Below are 22,507 nucleotides of genomic sequence, written 5' to 3' on the forward strand. Positions count from 1 at the left end.
CTCCCTCTCAAAAATAAATAAATAAACTTAAAAAAGGTGCTAAGATTTTTATATGGGCAAAATTTGAAAGGCAATGTAGAGAAAAGTAATCAGTTGTATAAGGGTAGAGTTATTAGAAGTAACTTAAAAATGTTTTTTAAATACCTTTATTGGGATTTAATTCACATAGTATAAAACTTACCCATTTAAAGTGTACAATTCAGTATTTTTTGGTGTATTCATGGAGTTATGCAAACATCACCACAATCTAAGTTTAGAACATTCTCATCATCCCAAAGAAATGTTGTATTCTCACTCTTCCAGATTTCTTCCAACATTAAATGTCTTTATAATAATGAAAAATCAAAGCATAAAGACAGAAACGTTTGATCTGTGCTATTGTGGGAAAGCTGTACGTTGTGTGCAAAACAGACCACAAGTACGTCATCGTGTCTTTAATTTTTCATTTTATTAGTGACAAGGTTAATAGGCATGTGAAAATCTTCACAGATATCTACACATGTATTTAAATAAAAGAAGAAAAAAAAGGAGTTGAAAAAGTGGGGGTTTCAGTGGTGACGAGTCCATGTTTATTTACTGTATAAAAATCTCCAAGTGTATAAAACTTGATTTGCCCCTTTTTTCCACGTCTTCTAAGCCAGCTGTAAGAATTTCAAAAGGGATACCTAAGATATACATAGACTCTAACAGAAGCATGGTACAACATGAATTATGAAAGTGATCGGCAGTGTTATGGCGAGAAGCAGATACTCTCAGTGCATCGACAGAGTGTTCCTTAAGCGGTGGTGCTGCTCGGGAACTGATGACCGGTGGGTTCACCTGACCTCAGGTGCCCCCTTTCCTCCATTTGCTTCCACATCTGAGGTGGCAGAGGGGGCCACTGTGTGTGTGATGGTCCTCTGTCAAATGTCCGTCTCTGCAGAGAGGACCACTCTTGGCTGAGACTGTGAGGAAACCTCAGATCTCGCTCCATTCCGGGTCCTAGTCTTGTTCCTGGCATCTGTCCTTTCCTCTGGGTGTCTGTGTGACCCAGCTCATGGGGTCCTACATTTATGTAGCCCTAGGGGTTCTGAGTTTCTTCACGAATGTTAACTTAAAAGGCAATGGGTGGGTTTTCTCAGGGTCCTTCTAGAACCCCAAATCCTTAGGAGCTAACCTCTGTTGGCCCAAAGTCAGGCATGATGACAAGAGTTAGGGTGTTATGTGGGGGCGGAGAAACCTGTTTGGCACTCCTCCAATCACATATAGACAGCCACCTCCTTGCCAAACCAATTCTACCTGGAGGACTAACACAGAAGACCTGCAGAGGCTGGTGTGGGACCCTCAAACTCTCTGAGGCACCTGCGGTTCTCACCCACAGTCGGCCATATGCCCTGGGAGCCAGACTTCTGTCTTTACAGACTTGAAACTGCTACCGTGACAGGATTTAATTCACAACTGGGAAAAATATGAACTGCGTCAGAGTATCCTTCCATGAGCCTTGCATTTGGTTTCCAAGGAAGATCTGCAACTGTAGCCAAATGGCTGGCCTCCAGGCTAAGGCACAACAGAAAATTTAGTGTCTGTGAGTTTGGCTCATCTTTCAAATAAAGTGTGATTGCTGACGCTGGGAATACAACTTTTCCAACTGCTTTGTAAACCTAAGGATTTTGGTCCACTTGCTCGATTATATGTAATAGGATATTAATTAAAAAAATAACTAATGCCAGTGTAAACATACATGCTTTAGATACGTAGGTCTATAAAATATTGCACATAAATATAAAATTTGTTCAGCATTTCTTCATGGTAATTTTTCATGATCATAAAAAGGCTACAAAACTGTGCAGATTATATAACTTTGGCTGGTCAAGTTTACTTCAGAAACGATGACATTACACACGACTATGGATTATTTACAAGAGTTTTAAACATCAACTTTCTGTGGTGGTTAAATTTTAGGTGATGGGAGAATAGCTTAAATAAAGGTTATTTTCCGAAGTTGAGTATTATAAAGATTAGCGGTAAAAATGAGTAGTAAGGTTAGAATAGGAAATTCTAAATAAAATTCTTAGGAATCCCTTTTCTGGGTTCATCTCACATCTGCATAACTTTGTATTTCTTTCCCATGTATGCTTGATGTGTCTTCTCTGTGTATATAGATTTGAGGAATAGTAGAGAAATAGGTTATTTAATCCCAAGCTAAGTATTGCTGTTGTTCCTTATAGATATTAAAAATAATGTTTACCCATATTGTAAAACTGTTTTTGTATCAATGGACTCAGAAATTTTACCCTTACTTTTAAACACCACACAGGTGTGAGAGGACCTTGAAATCTGTGTATTGCTAATTAAGTCAATAGAAAGCATTTTTTTTTTTTTTTGTATGAAAGGAAATATAAATACAACTTTTTGCCAAGCTAAATCAAGCAGATGTGAGTCCTCGGAAAGTGTGAATCCAAGTGATTTCAGGTGGCAGGCAGCTAAGTATTAAGGGAAACTGTCTGCTTTTTCTTAGCGCTGTCTAAAGATGTTCTGTGAATTTATCTGCACCAGATAGTTACCTTAGAAGGAAATTTAGTGAGTGATTTCGAGAACCAGCTAACCAAATCTTAATGTCCAAATCTTCTAGATGACCAGGATATCTGCCCAGAGACAAGGAAAATAAATAAATAAATTGTTATCCTCAGTTACAAGATTATCTTTGTCGTTTCAAAAGTACTTTCACAGTACCAACAACATATGCTTGTCTCCCTGAGCCATAACTTCATTAGAAATGCTTCTTTTCCATAGGGAGGTGTCAAATATTCCGCTGGATACAGTAGTGTTGGAAGGTTCTGTCCTAGTTCACCTTCTGAAGTTGACCGTAATTCCGATAGTTCATCTCTGCGACTTGAGTTGGATTTACCTGGAAAGCAACTTGAGTTCCCATGCCCATTTCAGAGTGTCTGCCAAAGGCAGAATGACTAAAGCAAAAGATGTCTTCCGTGATGGCTAATGGTTTCCACAGTGTTGAGGACGTTACCTCTCCCAGAAGGGTCTCTGGGCTCCGTGGCGTCTTCTCCAAAGTGCAGCACAGATGAGGTGATCTTTCTGGGGCCCTTCCATTTCCTAGGTCGCTGGCGGGTACAGGAAAACCTTTGTTTAACCTTTATGTTCCTTCTTTGCTTTGAACAGGACCAGTGTTCGAGTGTCTTGAACTTTGCTTTTGCTTTTCATGTCTCAATGGTTTTCTCATCTGTGAGTTGTTCCCTGTCATTCATGTCATCCTGGGGTGGTCTTGCTCTGTCAAAGAATCCGCACTGTGAAAAAGAGAAACGGGCTATACAATCAAGGTGTTCTGGGAATGGGTGAAACTCCTTGTTCTAAGAATTTTCACTTTATTGTATTTTCTATAAGAAACTGAAGCTCTGTGGATATTATCTGGCCAATTCTCTGAATTCGGAGGGGAAAGCCGAGGATCCTTTACCTGTGGTGATGAATTTATTGCATAAGGCAGAGTGTTCGTGCTAGTGGGAGAATTTCCCTGTGTTATATAATCCACTTAGGGACCTCGTATATTTTTCCTGGGATTATAGCAACAAGGCCCAAAGATTTCCTCTCTGCTTTTCTGCATGTTTTTTGGAGTCAGCAGAAGTCCTAACTGCTGCTGGCCAGGGAAGGGGGACTCTCTCCTGAAGTGTGTCATAGGCTATCTCAGGGTGGAATTTAGGAAAAAGAGAGGAGAAACTTGCATATCCCTCTGTACTTGTGGAACACAGAGCATATACAGGAAAAGTAGATTGTCATTCTTTGTCTAGAAAGGTCATTCCTTTAAATCCCAGAACATCTAAGCAACTTTCTAAAGATCAACCAACAACGTGGGGAAGAAGTGATTCTAGAATCTTAATCCTCCTAAATTTCAAATTAGTATTTGGTCTAGGAGAATCTAACTTTCCCTAGAAATCTTGACCTCAATCCTTATTTATTGCTTCTTACACCAGAAGCCAAATGCATTGGGTTTTGTTGATAACTATTGAGTTGTCTTTTTTTTTTTTTTTTTTTTTCTGCAAGACTAGGACCATATTCTGTCAATTGCCACACTGTCATTTATGGAAACAAAGATGGTATAAATAAAAGAATAACACAAAGGTCTATTTCAAAAGGTAAAAAATTCAGTAGACCATGTAGGCTCAGGATGGCACCAAACAATTGATAATGATCAGGAAAGCCATTACTTAACTCACATGGCAAGGTTTTCTCCAGTTTTTAAGCATGCCACATATTGTTTTAAAATAAAAATATACTATGATTTTGGGGAACCCCAACAATAGTGGTTAACTAAGATGTGACTAGATTAATTACTCTTACAGTCATGTAATTGTGCCACTGTTTCTTTTTTGGAATGGAAAGGTCTGTGAAACTTGGCAGTCGTGTTGGTTTTCAGGCCAGAAACACATGAAAGAATTCATTAAGCCTTCCTAATGGAGATGGACTTATTGGCAAGATCAAAAAAAAAAAAAAAAAATTCCAAGCATATAACATGCATGATCTATTTGGCCCAAGAGTCCAAGTATCAGTTAACTACTATATTAATTGCATTTGTGGTGCTTAAAAAGAAACATCTCAAACAATTGCTGATGGGACCATGTCAGCAAAAAGCTTGAGATCTTGATTAATTAAACAAGAAAAAGAAGGCTTCACAGTAACATTTTCACCACAAGTATATTGGAAAGAAGATCACAGGTCTTAGCTAAGAAAGTCTAACTTTCTCTGTATTTATTTACAAGAAATCTCCAGATAAAAGCAGCATTAAACACTCTTGGTCTTCTTAAATGTCAGCTACACAGGCATAGTAAGTTTGCCAAGACAAACAAGACACAATTTTCCCTTTATGTCTGTTAAAAATCCCCAAATCGTGCCTCTGGCATTGTCTTTTCAAATCACTAGGTGTATCCTTGTAAATCCCCTCAGTGGCCTCTCTACTCAAAAAGAAAAACAAAATAAATAAACTTACCTTCCATAAAGCTAAGGTTAAGATGGCCAGAACCAATAATCCAAGAAGTATTGCTAGTATTATTACCCATAATGGGATTGAGAAGGAAACATTTGGGGTTGCCCAGATAACTGATGTCTTAATCTGAAATGGAAAATAAAGCAAATGACCTCAAATTTGAAAACTGTTGGGTGACATAAAGTAGTAATTACCATACAATACTGGGAGTAGTTCTGAAAAGATCCATATAATAGTTGAAATCATCCTAGGGGAGATCTGAATGTATACAGAACTCAAACATAAACTCTTAAAAAACAGCACATTCTGAGGTCTCCTAGGTTGAATGGAAGATCTAATTACAGACACTTGGTGGGTGTTTGGCTTAGAACAGCCCAGAAACCCTGGAATGGAATTGAAGTGGATCAAGAATGAGAACCAACAAGGTGAAAAGGAATGACCTTAAATTGGGCTGGACCTTTTGTGGCAGTAATGACTGCCATTGACCCTATGAAAGGCCAAGTCTGTCCACACACATTCCTCTACAGAACTGGGCTAACCTCACTGAGAAGTGAGTTGAATTGGATCCACTGGACTGTTGAATGTGCAAGAAGATTAGAAATCACCTAATATAACCACCCCCCCCCCCCCCCCCCCCCGCCATTTTATTGATGAGAAGATTGAATCCCAGAGGAGCTAAGTGAGTCACACAACTAATTAATGCCACCACCTCTTTATCTCTAGCTTCTGTGTTTATGATGGCCCACAGCCTCACTAGCCATCTTGGAGTTTATGGAAGTAAGCAAAGTGAGTGCCAATTGTCTGGATGCATTGGGGTTGCCTTCAATCCTAGATCCAGTTTTCGGTTGCTGTTAGAACTCATTTCATTCCCCACTGTTGCAAGGGAATTTGGAGGAAAAGGAGACCTTCCCAGCAGGACTGCATGCTCAGTGTCCGTGAACCACCCCTCCCCTCCCCCCATGAACAGAAGCAGCTCCCCTATTGCCCATGTGCTGGGGAAATGTGTCTTTGGAGACCCCGACGGCAAAGAAGCTGTAGACCCCCAGACAAAACCAAGAGAGCCAGTCACGCTGCTAACACCTCTGCCAAAGAAAATAGAAATGAAAATGTTCTTGGATCTGAAATGTTATTCATCCAGGCAGGTCTATCTGGTTTTAGAGAGACGTAAGTACTGCCTCAGTTAAACCAGGCAGAGTGCTCCTCGTTTTAACTGTGTTGCTTGGAAGGATCATAGGTCCAGTTCTGATACATGTTTGGGACCTCTGGGTCACAATTCTGTAACCCACCAGTCAAGAGATGATGGACTCATAGCAAAGGTTGGTGGCTCTGGAATGTGTCTTGGCTGGAAATGTATGGGCGTTTTCATAGCCTGTACCCAAGTATTGGGCCCTGACCATGATCACCTCTTTCCTCTGCCTTCTTAACTAGATTGGAGCATCCTGCCTCTGGTTTTCTCAGCTTATTAGGCTTTTCACTGCTCCTTCATCTTGGTCCATTTCCCCTATGCAGCGGACATACTGATGACTTAATTCTCTCAATTCTCCGGCCCCAAGTATCATTGATGTCCAGACCAAACAAAGGCATCAACAGTCGTGAGACTGCTAGTCATTCCACATGCACACTAGTGCCAGGGACTTGCTCCCTGCTCTCAGTGAGGAAAAGGCTGGCCATAACCTCCTCACCATTTATACCTTCCTCCTTCGCCCGTTAATGCCCATTGCCAGCACAGTCCCTATTTCATCCAACACATCAGCAGGAAGTGCAACAATTCCGTGACCATGATGGGATTACCCTCGCCCTGCTTGTTGCAGTCTAAGGACAGGACACACGGCATGTGAAGAAATGATGCACTGAAGGACTGAAAGCAGTCACAATGCCACCTGGATTCTGCAGCCTAAGTGACTTACTCTAAAACAATCCTTTGCATGTATATGACTACATGAGCAAGATAGGGACTGATGACTTCTGAATCACTTCCCTTTATATTCTTTTCCCTTAGTAAATTATATCTAATACCTATGAAGTCAGTGCTCAATCCTCCTCTTAAAGTGTTTGGAGGAAGGACATGAGGTGATCTTCCAAAATGAAATAACATTACTGGAAGCAGACTCAAACAGTTTTGGTAATGAGAATTTCAGAATTTTGAAACTACCAGGGATGGTATGGATCATGTATGTATTCACTGGCCAGTTAGGGTGGCCCAGGAAAGAGAAAATCTGGAGCCACGGCCAATTCTGGGGTTTCTTATAAATGTTTCTTCCCCCCGAGCTCTAATTTCACTGAGAAAACAACATAGTTTCAGGCTATCTTTGGTGCATGTGTTAGAGATTGCCAAAATTTACTAGTAGGTACTTTACAGTAATACAGCTAAAAGGGTTGAAAGAAAGTCCATAGACTATTCTGTTCGTATTGTTAGCTTAATAAAAAGCAATGGATTGGGAGAAGAGCTACTAACAACTTTGCTGGGTTTCTTGGCTACTGTAGGCTTTGATGTTATTATTTAAAAAACTTCTCATTCTTGGGGCACCTGGATGGGTCAGTCAGTTGAGCGACTGACTTCAGCTCAGGTCATGATCTCGCGGTCTGTGAGTTCAAGCCCCGAATCGGGCTCTGTGCTAACAGCTCAGAGCCTGGAGCCTGCTTTGGATTCTGTGTTTCCCTCTCTCTCTCTGCTGCTCCCTGCTCATGCTCTGTGTCTCTCTCTCTGCCAAAAATAAATAAACATTAAAAAAAATTAAAAAAAAATAAACTTCTCATTTTGTAGAAACAGGTAGGGAGGTCACTTACAAAGAATAATGCTACATATGAAGACCTTTTTTTGCAGCAATGATGGAAAAATATGAATAAAATATTAAATTGAACAGGATATGCTTATTAGAGTCTCTTGAAGCAGAGAACAGCATATAGGTACAATTACAAAATCTATTGGCTTTTTGTTTGCATTCACTTCCAAAGATGCTGACAGTAGTGTCTTAAAAATGTCTGAGACCAGATGATTGCTACTGTCCTTTTCAGTTCCAAAATTCTGAAATTCTCATCACCCAAACTGTCATCAGTCTTCTCCCAGTAACATTATGCTCACTTAAAAAATACCACTCCATGGGGCGCCTGGGTGGCCCAGTTGGTTAAGCGTCTGACTTTGGCTCAGGTCATGATCTCACGGTCCGTGAGTTCCAGCCCCGCGTCGGGCTCTGTGCTGACAGCTCAGAGCCTGGAGCCTGTTTCAGATTCTGTGTCTCCCTGTCTCTCTGACCCTCCCCCGTTCATGCTCTGTCTCTCTCTGTCTCAAAAATAAATAAACGTTAAAAAAAAAATTAAAAAAATAATACCACTCCATTCCCCTTCTCTGGGTATTTTAAACGTTAAGATTACACATGTCATGTACATTTCCTGTAAATCATCATATGTAATTAACCAGGAGGAAAGGACAAAGAGTTCTAAAAGAACACAAACTCAAAAACTTTCCTCCTGTGCCTGCATTCTGCTTTGCTTGCCAGCTGCCTTTAGGACATCCATGTGGCACTGAGGCTGCCCAATCTTCTCAATCTAAAATGGGAGCAGCTGCAAAGACCTTCCTTGGCCCCTGGTGTTTTCCTAAACTTATCTAGGCTTTTCGCTGCCTAGTCAAGAAGTCACTACACCAAGGCCAGTGGAAATATGGAAAATCAACAACACTGCCCCAGAGCATCTCTCCAGACTTCCAGGGCAGGAGAGCTCATCGGTTGTTGCTGGAAAGAGGTGGATGAAGAGTCAAGTGTAACACGTCATTGGAAGAGTCACACATGTCTTGGAAAGAGAAGTCTTTCTGAAAACACATTGATCAGGAAGTCATGTGACATATTCATGTCTATAAATGGCAATGGGGGCATTTCATCCGTGGGTGGAAATAGGTAAAGCCCAGCCTTTCGTGAAACTCAATGCTTTGTATAAATTAGAAACTTGAACTGCACAGGCAAACTTACTAGGGAAAGACTTAATTGACTACTTTTATATGACCAAAGCTTATTTAAATCTGTATCAGTGCTATGGAAATTTCAGAATGGTTTGGGAAAGCTTGGCACAAAATAAAATGTTGGAAAATAACTGAAGCTTTGTTACTCATTGTTTATGTTCATCTTGCAGCTCATTTTGATAAGCCCACAAGAAGCTTACATTATCCATTGGAAAATAAATAGTAAGAAAAATAGGTCTTAATTGTCAGAGTTTGTCATGACTAAACACTAATTTACTGTAATAATTTTTCACTCATTTCAAATAAGACTTATTTAACACCCCAGTGTTCTCTGGAGCTCTGTAGCTATTATCACCAGCTCCAAACTGGAACCTTGTATAACCCTGCAATAGATCAGTGCTGTCCAACAGAAATATAATGCAAGCCACATGTGTAACTTAGGAATTTTTTGAAAAAGGAAAAAGAAAGATGAGACATTAATTTTAATAATTTATTTAACCCTAAATATCCAAACTATTATGTCAACATGTAGTTGATATAAAAATATCCACAAGACATTTTATTTATTTTTATTTTTTATTTTTTTTAACGTTATTCATTTTTGAGAGACAGAGCCCAAGCAAAGAGAGAGGGAGACACAGAATGTGAAGCAGGCTCCTGGCTCTGAGCTGTCAGCACAGAGCTTGACGTGGGGCTCGAACCCACAAACTGTGAGATCATGACCTCAGCTCAAGTCAGATGCTTAACCTACTGAGCCACCCAGGCGCCCCTCCACAAGACATTTTAAATTCTTCTTTTTTTTTAACGAAGTCTCCAAAATCCAGTGTGTATTTGATATTTGCAGCATATAACAACAAACCAGATTTTCAGTGGTAAAAGCAAAATGTAGTCTCACCAAAAAAATATAGCTGCATTTAATGGACAAAAAATCTTAGACTGCTACAGTTTTTAGGTTTACATTTAAATGAGTTAAAATGAAGTCAAACTTCTAGTTTACTTCTTCAGTCACAGTGGCTACATCTCAGGTACTCACTATCCACCTGTGGCTGATGGCTACCATACTGGACTACACAGCTCTAGAACATTCTGTATAGTCTCACACAAAGGTGTGATTTGCCCGATTACCTAAGCCCCTCCTTGTAAGAATCATTCATCTAGAAGGTGGTCCGATGGCAGAAAGGGTGTATTGAGGACTAAAGGTTTCCTTTAAAAATGCAAGTGATTATATATTTCAGCTGCTTTCAAAAGAAGGGTAGGGGCACCTGGGTGGCTCAGTCGGGTAAGCGGTTAAGCGTCTGACTTTGGCTCAGGTCATGATCTCACTGCTCGTGAGCTTGAGCCCTGTGTCGGGATCTGTGCTGACAGCTCGTAGCCTGGAGCCTGGAGCCTATTTCAGATTCTCCATCTCTCTGCCCCTCCCCCACTCATGCTCTGTCTCTCTCTCTCTCTCTCTCTCTCTCTCAAATATCAATTAAAAAAAAACATTAAAAAATAAAAGAAAGAAGGGTAATGTTGACTAACTGAAGTACTTAAAATTTAGGGTGAAAAACTTAAGTGTGTGCCAACCAATCAACAAACTGTTTCAATTCATCTTTATCAAGAACCTGTAGCTATTTAAAGAAATAGTATAAAATTTTAACAATTCACTTAGTATAATTATCTGCAATCTTAGGAAGTGAGATCCATAAATTATAAATGGAATTTAAACTTTCTTAAAGTGATGCTAAGTAGGGAACATTTAATCTTACGTTCATCATGTCATAAATCTCGTTGTTCTTTATTACGGTTGAAGGACCATATATAACTTTTTAATATGCCTACATTTTATCATTGACGTTTATGATATGTTTTTGTATATTTGACAAAATACCAAGGTAGAAGGAAAAAGCTCCCTTGCATTTGCAACTGTAATTAATGTTGACATCTGTATTTATGTCTCACAAAATCTTGTGTAAACATACTTCATAGGGGTCGCAAGAATGGTTTAAATGTACCAAGATACCCTACCTACGGTGCCATTTAGAATTAAATAATAACATAAAGTGGACCAGCTGAACACACATTTTAACATTTCAATGGCCCCTATGAGATAAGCAGTTTGAACTCCACAAATAATTGTTGAATATAATAACTCTATTTTAAGGTTCTAAAGCTGTGCTAGCAATGAAATGGATTTACAGTTTCTGTATGAGGTTTTTTCTTTAAAAATATTTTTTAATGTTTATTTTTGAGAGAGAGAGAGACAGAGCATGGACGGGGGAGAGGGCGAGAGGGAGACAGAGAATCCAAAGCCAGCTCCAGGCTCTGAGCTGTCAGCACAGAGGCCGATGCGGGGCTCGAACTCAAACCGCAAGATAGTGGCCTGAGCCACCCAGGCACCCCTGTATGAGGTTTAAGGAAAGATTTTCATTAACTAGTTTCTAATAACTACAGTTGGAGTTACTAGACAATAATATTCCCTTTCTGGATGTAAATTATAGAATTTGGCTTTAGTGGCACCACATACAAATGCCAAAGATGATTATTAAGCAAAGTGTTCAAATAACTGAATCCTGTTTTTTTCTCTGCTGCACTGTAATGACTCTGTGTTCAGTCTATTCCTTGCCTCATGCAACCTTTCCCTCACCTCTGAACACGGCAAGAGTCATGCTTCATGAGTTCATTTGTCACAAACAGACATGCTGCAGGTAGCAAATGGGGACTGCTCTCTTCTTCAAAGAAGCTCACACAGGGCTCTAAAAAATGGCTGAATCATGACCTTGTTGCCAAGGAAGTACAAACAAACTAATCAACCCGCACAAGGGCCTAGGAAAACAAGCCACCAGTCTCTAGTCTCGTCACAAAAAAAGTATCCAAGAAGGTTTACCCAATGGCAGAGTAGGGATTGGGTTCATAATTATGATTCCCAACTGCCCATTCCAACTGATTTAGCGCCTTAAAGCAATTCTCTTCTGCTGCTTTCTTTTCCATATAAGAAGGACCTTTGAGAAGAACTTGCTAGAAGAAAACATCAGCCAGCCCAAAGCCCAGTCCTCTCAAAGCAAGCCACAGGAAAATCATTTCCCTTGAGCGTGGGGTGGGGCAGATCTGCGAGACCTCAGAGAACCTTCATTCCGAAATGTTTTCCCAATAACCTTCATATCCATGATGTGGTAAATCATTCACCCCAGATAACAAGGCTTTTGAAAAATGCAATGACAGGAGTGGTGGGGATGGGGGAAGCACATGTATCTGATGATTTTGTGGATCTTTTGAGATGGGTTGAGAACAGCAGGCTGTCACCTGTGGCCAGTGCAGAAAGACACAATACTGTTGATGGGACTGACTGTAACATATGTTTCTTTTATGAAACACATGCTCGGAGAAAACAAAGGGACCCAGATTTATCTCCCTTAGAGCAACAAGCCTTTGAACCTCTTCGGAAGAACATCCTACATTAAAAACCCAAAGCCTCTGCCTTCTAGGTTGAACATAAATCCAAACTATGGTAGACATCTTGCTAAGGAAAGAGAGATGAGCCACATAAAGAAAGAGAGATGAGCCACATAAAGAAAGATGTGGCAGGGGGCGCCTGGGTGGTGCAGTCGGTTAAGCGTCCGACTTCAGCCAGGTCACGATCTCGCGGTCCGGGAGTTCGAGCCCCGCGTCGGGCTCTGGGCTGATGGCTCGGAGCCTGGAGCCTGTTTCCGATTCTGTGTCTCCCTCTCTCTCTGCCCCTCCCCCGTTCATGCTCTGTCTCTCTCTGTCCCAAAAATGAATAAACGTTGAAAAAAAAAATTTAAAAAAAAAAGAAAGATGTGGCAGTGCTTACTTTCAAATGCCACCAAAGTTTACTCAAATACTTTGACATTTCCAGTTTGGGCTTCCTCAACCTAGGGGGAGAGGGTAAGGCATTTTGGGAGGGTTGCTATTACTGATTTGAATACCTTGTTCTAGGTGTAATGCTTGGGCTCCTCAGACATCATTTTATTAACCTTCTCGACAATGCTTTCAGGTGAATATGGTTAACAGCCCCAGCGAAGCAGAGTGATTTCCTGAAAGTTTCTTAATTAGAGTGGGCGGAGCCAGGGTGAAGCCCAGAGAATGTGTGTTGTTTTTTTTTTAAACTGTTTTTCAATTTTTTTTTATAAACGTTTTATTTATTTTTGAGACAGGGAGAGACAGAGCATGAACAGGGGAGGGTCAGAGAGAGAGGGAGACACAGAATCGGAAACAGGCTCCAGGCTCTGAGTTGTCAGCACAGAGCCCAACACGGGGCTCGAACTCACAGACCGCGAGATCATGACCGGAGCCGAAGCTGGCCGCTCAACCGACTGAGCCACCCAGGCGCCCCCCGGAGAATGTGTTTTGAAACACATTGGAAATGTGGGTCTTGCTCCGTGCTGCCAGACTAGATGCTAGAGATTCTCAGTGCGTTCAATGTTTTGGGGGTTTTTTGTTTTGTTTTTTTTTGAGAGAAAGAGTGAGCACAGGGCAGGGGCAGAGAGAGAGAGAGAGAGAGAGAGAGAGAGAGAGAGAGAGAGAGAATCCCAGCAGGCTCTACACCATCAACACAGAGCCCACCGTGGGGCTCAGTCTTACCCACTGAGAGATTACAACCTGAGCCAAAATTACAAGTTGGATGCTTAACTGTCTGAGCCACCCAGGCGCTTTTAAAGCACAGTGCCAGACCTACTGAATCCTGATGTTTGGGGTGAGGTCTTAGCATGTTTTTATCTTTAAAGTCACATGAGTGATGCTTCTCTGCATACTCAAGAGTTGCAAATCACTAATCAATGGATTCATCTAGTTTAAAATTTTTTTTTTTTTCAACGTTTATTTATTTTTTTTTGGGACAGAGAGAGACAGAGCATGAACGGGGGAGGGGCAGAGAGAGAGGGACACACAGAATCGGAAACAGGCTCCAGGCTCTGAGCCATCAGCCCAGAGCCTGACGCGGGGCTCGAACTCCCGGACCGCGAGATCGTGACCTGGCTGAAGTCGGACGCTTAACCGACTGCGCCACCCAGGCGCCCCTGGATTCATCTAGTTTAAATGACTAAAAGTAGATCAGGCTATAGAAAGATTAAATTTTGTAATTACATTTAAGAGCTAGGCTGATAAGACACATTATGATAGTATCAACTTATATACCATCCACAACAGTGCTTCTCAGATTGTTCTGGGTACACAATGCCCTGAAGATTTTGAGAAAATGAAGATTCTAACTCAGCAGGTCTGAGTTGGGTGTCAGTAATGTTTAATAGCCTCAATTTGAAAATAACATTTCATTCAAATGAAGCTCATAGTGTACTTTTCTTTTCAGGTGAAAATTATAGTTCTTTGCCTAGAAAGGAAAGATGACTGTCTAAGGTCATCCAGCTGTCCCTAAGGAAGAGACTCCTTCCTCCCCACCTCACTCACCATGCTGTCCTTAAAGTTAAACAATCAGAAAATAAGTAAATAAATAAACAGAATTAAATAATCGGGGCAATTTCATTATAATGATCATTGCTATCTGAACTCCTTTCAAACAAAATGGCTTGATTAAAAAGTGATATTAGTCTGGGGCACCTGGGTGGCTTAGGTGATAAAGGATCCAACTCTTGGCTTAGGTGATAAAGGATCCAACTCTTGATCTCGGCTCAGGTCATGATCTCATGGTTCGTGAAGTTCAAGCCCCGCCTCAGGCTCTTCCCTGACGGCGTTGAGCACGCTTGAGATTCTGTCTCCCTCTCTCTCTGCCCCTCCCCTGCTTTCTCTCTCTCTCTCAAAATAAATAAATAAACTTAAAGAAAAGTGGTATTAGTCCTGCACTCTCAAGTTTCTCAAGTTAATGTAATGAGCACTTAAATGTAGCACAAGTTGAATAGTGATTTAAAAATGACTAGTTCAGTGAAATTATTGTGCGTCTATATTTTTCAGATACTTACTCTATGCTCCCCTCTGGGAGTTTGCTGGCTGATCTTGATAAGGCATCTTCTTAACTTTGAAGGACACCAGGGATGCAAGAGAATAGGGATCATTTTTTCTCTGAAATTAAAAATATATATTTAAATATATTCCAGGTAAATCTTTTAGAAGTTACAATGGCAGCCAACTGTTTTCAGTGTCTCTCATTTCCAAAGCAAAATTCCACCTTCTTTCTTCTTCTTTTCTCTCTTTAAATAAATTTTTCCCCATCCAATGATCCATCCGTCCATCCCGATATCTTTGTAGATATCCATGCAACTGTCCATCTAACCGTCCCCCCAACAATCCATCCTCTTCTTCGTTCTGAAAAGAATTTGTCTTATTAACAAAAGACTTGGTACAATGATGTTAGAATAAAAGCAGAACATCAGAGTCCCTAAAAGGAGTCAGCACAAGGATTACTACAGTTGCTGCGAGTGAAGAACAAAAGGCAGGTATAGTGAGTTACAAAACTCTTATTATATGATAGAGGGAACCGTTTTAGGAGAGAGACTGGTACTAAATTATATTACATTTCATCTTACCAGAAGACCCGGGAAGGCTCTCTCAGTCTCCGTACTGTTAGGATTTGGGTTGAATGCGGGACTGTCCTGAACACTGCAGGATGTATAGCAGCAGCTGTGGTCTTTACCCACTAGATGCCAGTAGCACCTCAACCCAGGTGTGATAACCAAAAATATCTGTAATTATTGCCAATGTCCCCTGGGAAGCAAAATCCCTTTAGTTAAGAACCACAGACTTAGAGCCGTAGCGTTTTTGAGAGAACTTTTCAGCATAAGTTTTTGTCTGTTTGTTTAATTGGTTCTCACATTAACTGTTGATTAAAGCCAAAGGAAAATATTAAGAGCAAGTCAAGGAGAGCCGTTTTGAGAATGTAAGCCTCTGTGGTTCTCCTCCATTTAACTTGAGACAGTGATTACAGCTATCCAGTCTTGGCCTGTAATTGGCTCGCAAGGCTCTTGAGAGCAGAGTGTTAAAATTTCAGCAGTTTTGAGTATCAGTCGTTAAACAGAACCATTATTAAGTTTAAATATACATAACCTTCAGAAAATTATATTTTTAAAAGGTAATACACACTCAAAGCTCACTATTTCTTAATTATTTTATTATATTTTACTGGTATCTGTGCTCTGGATATTATTTAGGTCTATTGGACTGGGAGTGGAAATACTACGTTATGGTGTACAGGAACCTCACCTCCCAATTCCGTATTTGGTGACATTGTGTTGGCAGCTTGAAATCGGCCATGGTGGGGGGATATTTACACCATGGGAATCAGCAAATGCTACATATTGGAGCTTTTCTCCTGCTCCCCCAGAGCAGTTTATTAAACATTCACGAGCACTTCCCCACCTATAATCCAATGTTGGGTTGCTTGCGGCCAGTCCATCAGGTTGGATTGTAATAATTTTGTTTACATTTTTTTTTACAAAGTTCCTTTTTTTTCCCCCTGTGGCTGAATTTTTTCCCTCCCTTCAATAAACGCCATTTCCTCTAGATGATAAGCATAGGCTAGACCATGCAAAACTTTTAAATACTTGAAGTCACTCTATCTTTGACTTTTCTTTGTTTCTAACCCTAACATTCCAGGATAAGTAACTTTATTCATTTGGAAAAAATTCTTTTTTTGGTGGCTGCTGTCTCCTGCTTTTCCATTTTACCCGAAAGCTGAATTTTTTGTTTGTTTATGTGAGAAGTGTCTTTAAAACGTGGAAAACCTTGGGGCACCTGGGTGGCTCAGTTGGTTGAGTGTCTGACTTCGGCTCAGGTCATGATCTCGCAGCCTGTGAGTTGGAGCCCTGCTTCCTGCTCTGTGCTGACAGCTCAGAGCCTGGAGGCTTCTTCAGATTCTGTGACTCCCTCTCTCTCTGTCCCTCCCTGCTTGTGCTCTGTCTCTGTCTTAAAATAAATAAAAAGTTAAAAAAATTTTTTAATGTGGAAAACCTGGCTAATAAAATTTTGTGTGCACTTGGTGATTTTTTAATTTTTTATCTTTCTTTTTGTGAGAGAGATTGTGAGCAGGGAAGAGGGGCACAGGGAGAGACAGAGAGAGAACCTTAGGCAGGCTCCACACTCAGTGTGGAGCCCAGTGTGGGGCTGGATTCCACAACTCTGGGATCATGACCTGAGCTGAAATCAAGAGTTGGACACTCAACTGACTGAGCCACCCAGGCGCCCCTGATCTACTCTTTATTCTCCAAAACAATGTTTCTTCCAACTCTTTCAGTAGGAAAATGTATTTTTGCCCATTTTTCTAAGATGCTCTGGAGCACTAAGGAATGAGAGACGTCAGCTATTAGGCTACGATCAGCTAGGCACATCAAAGATTCGCTCCTCTTGTGGATGCAGGTCAAAGGCATGGTGCAGGTTAAGTATTTAATTCGTGAACAATAGTTGGGAGCAGATTCATTCCATGTTTAAAGGTGAATGCTTTCAGCCATGGTCTTTACATAACTACATTATTCTTGTTATTAAATTTTTTTAATGTTTATTTCTGAGACAGAGAGCACGAGTGCGGGATGGGCAGCGAGAGAGGGAGGCGACACAGAATAAGAAGCAGGCTCCAGGCTCTGAGCTGTCAGCACAGAGCCTGACACGGGGCTCGAGCTCCCAAACGGTGAGATCATGACCTGAGCCGAAGTCGGTGGCTCAACCAACTGAGCCACCCAGGCGCCCCCATTATTCTTATTATTAAAATAAATCATGGGGCGTCTGGGTGGCTCTTGCTTAAGCGTCTGACTCTTGATTTCAGCTCAGGTCACTATCTCACAGTCATGGGATGGAGCCCCACATCGGGCTCTGCACAATCAATCTCTCGCTCGCTCTCTCTCTCTCTCTCTCTTCCCCCTGCCTCTCCTTCCCCCTCTCCCCTGCTATCGCTCTCAAAAAACAAAACAAAACAAAAAAGCTCTTCTTCCATATAGCAATCTATTCATGTAACTGCAATAGGATTGAAAAAGCAGCTGGAGTTAATATCCCTCGACAATATCTCAGACCTTCAACCTGCCCCAGCTAGCAGTTAATCCTCAGAAAATGCCCTATTCCTGTTATGGCTGCGTCATATATACCCTGGTTTTCAGCTCACTAGCTGCCTCTGTTATTCACTTGTGCACAATGATTTGCTTATGGTCTTGGTACTAATAAAAGTCCTCTAGTTGGTAACAAACGGAGAGTGAGGCTTTTGAACTGGTTAAATACAGAGTGTGGCTAGTAACATCATGAGTTCTTTCCTTCCCACCTTCCCACTGCTTAATTCCTTCTCAAGAATTGTTTTTGACCACACAGCCCATGTGTAAGCTCTCAACGTTTACCAGAAACAAAGCCTTGTGAGACGACAAAGATTTTACTGGTAAAATCTTACACTGTGAAGGATTGTTTTAAGCCACAGTCACAGGACAGGGTGTCATTTAGGATTAACCTAAATAAAATCTTTTTCTGACCAGTTTGCACGTTCACCAAGTGGACAGAAACAAACACAATGCAGCAAATCATGTCATGCAAGAATTGTAAACTTTCTAGTTTGGATTAGGAAGGCAGAAAATGTTTATCTCCTTCTGGATTGCATGACCTCCAGTATATAGTATATTTTTGGGGGGGGGGGGGAGGGAGGGAGGAAGGGAGGGAGAGAGAGATTGCAATAAAACACTCCTCTTTGGCAGTCACATTCCAAGACAGGAATAAGCAGAAACTGGGGGGGGGGGGGTACCGAAATTTGGGCTATGGCTAAGGGTAAATGCTGGTGACTTGGGCCACTCTCTCTGGTATCTGGTATCAAAGTGGTACTTTGTTCCGATAGGACTTAAGAACGTCCCTGCAGATTGTTCTGGTTTTTGACTCTGCTTGTGCTAAATATTTATAGTTTGCAAACTTCCTCAATTGGTATTGACTTCTTCCAGACTTACTGGGTCATCCTTAACAGGAAAATGAAGATGGAATTTTCTTTTTTTTTTTTAATGTTTATTTTTGAAAGAGAGAGAGAGAGAGTGTGTGTGTGTGTGTGTGTGTGAGCAGGGGAGGGTCAGAGAGAGAGAGGGAGACACAGAATCCTAAGCAGGTTCCAGGTTCTGAGCTGTCAGCACAGAGCCTGATGTGGGGCTCAAACCCATGAACTGTGAGATTGTGACCTGAGCCAAAGTTGGACACTTAACCTACTGACCTACCTGGGAGCCCAGCCCCAAGATGCAACTTTCCCTCTGAAGTCTTCCTGCTGGAATAGATTAACATCACAGAACTGACACATGACATCAAAAACAATCATGTTTCCCTTGACTGTGGTGTTGTAATGATTTTAGTCCTGCTCCACCGAAGTTATTCTCCCTTATTTCAGTAGGATGTGATGATACCCAAAGTAATAGAAGGGATGGATGGTCATTATTGAGAGCATATGGGCTTGGGAATTCAGCAAGACTCCTCCTCTCAACTCCTCAACGCTGAGATCAGAAGTAACAGCCCCAAAGTACAGGGACCATGAGCAAATTGATGGAAAATACATGCTACTAGAAAGCAGTGCCTGGTGCATAGTTGGTACTCCATGGATATTTGTTGAGTGAATGGATAAATAATGGTTTAGCTTAAAAAAAAATCAAATGAATTGGGTACTGCACTTCTCCTTGGTTTAGGCATTCAAACCTTAGGCATTTTGCCCCCAGGGGCTATTGGCAATGTCTGGAGACATTGTTGGTGGTCATAACTGGGGTGTGAGTTGCTATTGGCATCTAGTGGGCAGGGGCCAGGGATGCTTCTAAGCATCCTATAATGCACAGGCCAGGGCCCCCCACAACAATGAATATCCAAGATATTAATGCTGAGATTAAGAAATCCTGCCTTAGGGGGGCGCCTCGGTGGCTCAGTCGGTTGAGCGTCCAACTTCAGCTCAGGTCATGATCTCACCGTTTGGGAGTTCGAGCCCCGTGTCGGGCTCTGTGCTGACAGCTCAGAGCCTGGAGCCTGCTTCGGATTCTGTCTCCCTCTCTCTCTATCCCTCCCCAACCAGTGGTCTGTCTCTCTCTCTCTCTCAAAAATAATAAACATTAAAAAAAAAAGAAATCCTGCCTTAAGTTAAAAAACAAAAACTTCACGACCTTTTAAAAATATCTTTAACTTTCTATTTATCTTCTTTTATTTAAATTAAATAAGATTTATGAGACTATGGAGGTATTTTCAATCACAGAAAACGTGAAAATCCCGAGGTATGAAATTCTATATTTTAATAGCTACACTCAACAGGATTCTACCATTTGATTTTCTATGCACAATGAACCAAATGAATTTTTTAGTAGTTAAAATATGAGCAAGAACGTATAGACTTGGTGGGGTTTTTATTTTAGCTCATTTCCCCCTTTCTAAATCCTTTCCAAACAACAAGGTCACAAACAAAGTAGTCTCATTTAAATAAACAGCTCTTTCCAAATGGAGAAATTAATCTGCTTAGTATAAAAGAGATTTAAAACCTTGACAATGCACACAACCAGCAGAATTATCTGCAGCAGTGTGGGATGCCACAGTACAGAGAGGCCGAAGCAGTGAAGAAGAATCTATGAATCACACATAGGTGTCTCTTCACCGAGATGCCTCCTGGCTGGAACCCAGACTGTAGGAACACTAAACAACTGCAACTTTCTAGGGCAGTCTCCCTTCTCCCTTCTTAATTGGGTTCTATTTCGACCCTCCTGGGCCTGTGGCTTGCACTGTGCTCTTACACTCACCATCATCCCACTGGCTAATATTTATTGAAGAACTACTGTGTGCTGGGCACTGGGTATAAAGAGGTGAGCTAAAGAGATTTATTTGAATCTAAGTTACTGTCTAAAGGTCTTAGGGACACAGGGTATTAAATGGTCTTCACCTCAAAGCTGGTGAAGGAATATTACTGAGCCATAAAAAGGGAAGTCCTGTCTTTTGTGACAATGTGGCTGGACTTGGAGGCCATTATGCTAAGTGAAATAAGGTAGACAGAGAAAGGCAAATCCTGTGTGAAATCACTTCCATGTGAAACCTAAAAAAGCAGAACTCAGAAATAGAGTAGATCAGATTGGTGGTCGCCAGGGGCTGGGTGGGGTAATTGGGGACAGTTGGTCAAACGGTACAAACTACCAGCTATAAGATGAATAAGTTCTGAGGATCTGATGTATAATTAACAATACCGTCTTGTGTTCTTGAGAGCTGTTAAGAGAGTAGATCTTAAAAGTTAACCACCTGCCCTCCACAAACATGCCAAGGTAATTACGTGAGGGGTTGGAGGTATTAACTAACTTCAGTGTCGTAGTCATTCCAAAATGTATACGTGTATCAAATCATCACCTGTACACCTAAATTTACATTCATTGTATGTCAACAATATCTCAATAAAGCTGGAAAAAATAATGTCTTCAGCTGATGGGAAAGACGACCGGCTGATACCGGCTCAACTCCTTCATAGACACTTCTCTTAAAAATGTTCTAAATTGAAACCCTTAAAAATATTCATAAAAATTTTAAGTTAAAATTAAACAAATCAAATTTTCAAATGAAAAAAATTCAGTCTGTTTTAAATTTTAAAATGACAACATTTAAAAAATCCTTTCTAGAAGAGCTTCCTGCTGAGCTTTTGAGAAGAGGTTCCCTGCAGGGTGTGTGCATATGAGTCAGTGTTGTTACCTGGAGGAAGGTCTTGGCCCATAACCGTGATCTGACTTTTAGGACGGCGCTTTCTCCTCCTTCTAGTCGCCCCACCAAGCAGGAGATTTGTAAGCACTCGATATTTGTACAATTCTGCAAAAAACACAACAGCGATGTCTTTAAATTGTGGTAGAGAATCAGCATTGAAGTCAGTTTATCTACATTGCATTTTCTCAGAAGTCACCGCCTAATCCATAAATTATTCATTTCAATAACAAACAACTACAGTGAAACAGCTTGGTGGTAATGATGCATCAATTTTACTGGTAATCAAATTTAAGCTTTTTTTTCCCCCTAAGAACTTAAAACAGTCTTCCTGCAGCAGTGATTGGACTGTTTTGTTTCATTTTCTCAGAACTTGGGAAGACATTTCTTATAGACATTTACAACACCTGACCCTAAACTGAGCAAGCCCTGAAATGGCTTCAGACAAAGCTCCCTGTGTCTAGATTATCTCAAAGACCCAGTGTTAGCAACGCATGGACAAGCATATCTCTATAACATTCTTCTCCCTAAATTACTTTCTACTTATAAAGCAGAATCTTGCCGATTCCATCCATTAAGCTGTTTTTAAACTAGTTCCTAGGTTTGCCAACTTATAATGGGTAACTTTTCCTATATGAGATGCATCTTTCTGGGAAGTATTCATTAAACTGATGACATTCTACCTGTCAATCATATTTTCTGATTGATCCAGTATGGAAATAAATGGACAACTCACCTCCATTTTCTGTGTACCCATGTGTAGGATGATACTTCTTGAATTGTACTCCCTTGCTGATTTAATTTAATGCATAGGCTATACTCTATTTCTCATGTCTCAGGCACTGGGCACTGGCCTATAGATGCTCAATAAACATCAGTTTATTGGATATTATGTGCAGGATTTAACGGAGGCATTTCACTTTAAGTAATGGATAAGCCACAGAGGTACATGTTGCCATGAAAATCTTTTTCAAGAATCTCAGAATTCT

The 22,507-nt window shown here is 40.9% G+C and overlaps 1 protein-coding gene across 1 annotated transcript in view; it reads right to left on the reverse strand.

The window, feature by feature from the left end:
* Positions 1 to 429: 429 nt before the first annotated feature.
* The window catches only part of ITGA8 (integrin subunit alpha 8), a 188,166-nt gene continuing 166,088 nt past the window's right edge, over positions 430 to 22,507 (reverse strand). The window contains 5 exon segments of the mRNA XM_032593834.1: positions 430 to 3,281; positions 4,976 to 5,098; positions 9,245 to 9,253; positions 14,844 to 14,936; positions 21,513 to 21,626. Of these exon segments, the coding sequence (XP_032449725.1) occupies positions 3,195 to 3,281; positions 4,976 to 5,098; positions 9,245 to 9,253; positions 14,844 to 14,936; positions 21,513 to 21,626 (426 nt within the window). The 3' untranslated portion in view covers positions 430 to 3,194.

Source organism: Lynx canadensis, chromosome B4, assembly GCF_007474595.2.
Source record: "Lynx canadensis isolate LIC74 chromosome B4, mLynCan4.pri.v2, whole genome shotgun sequence".
NCBI lineage: Eukaryota > Metazoa > Chordata > Mammalia > Carnivora > Felidae > Lynx > Lynx canadensis.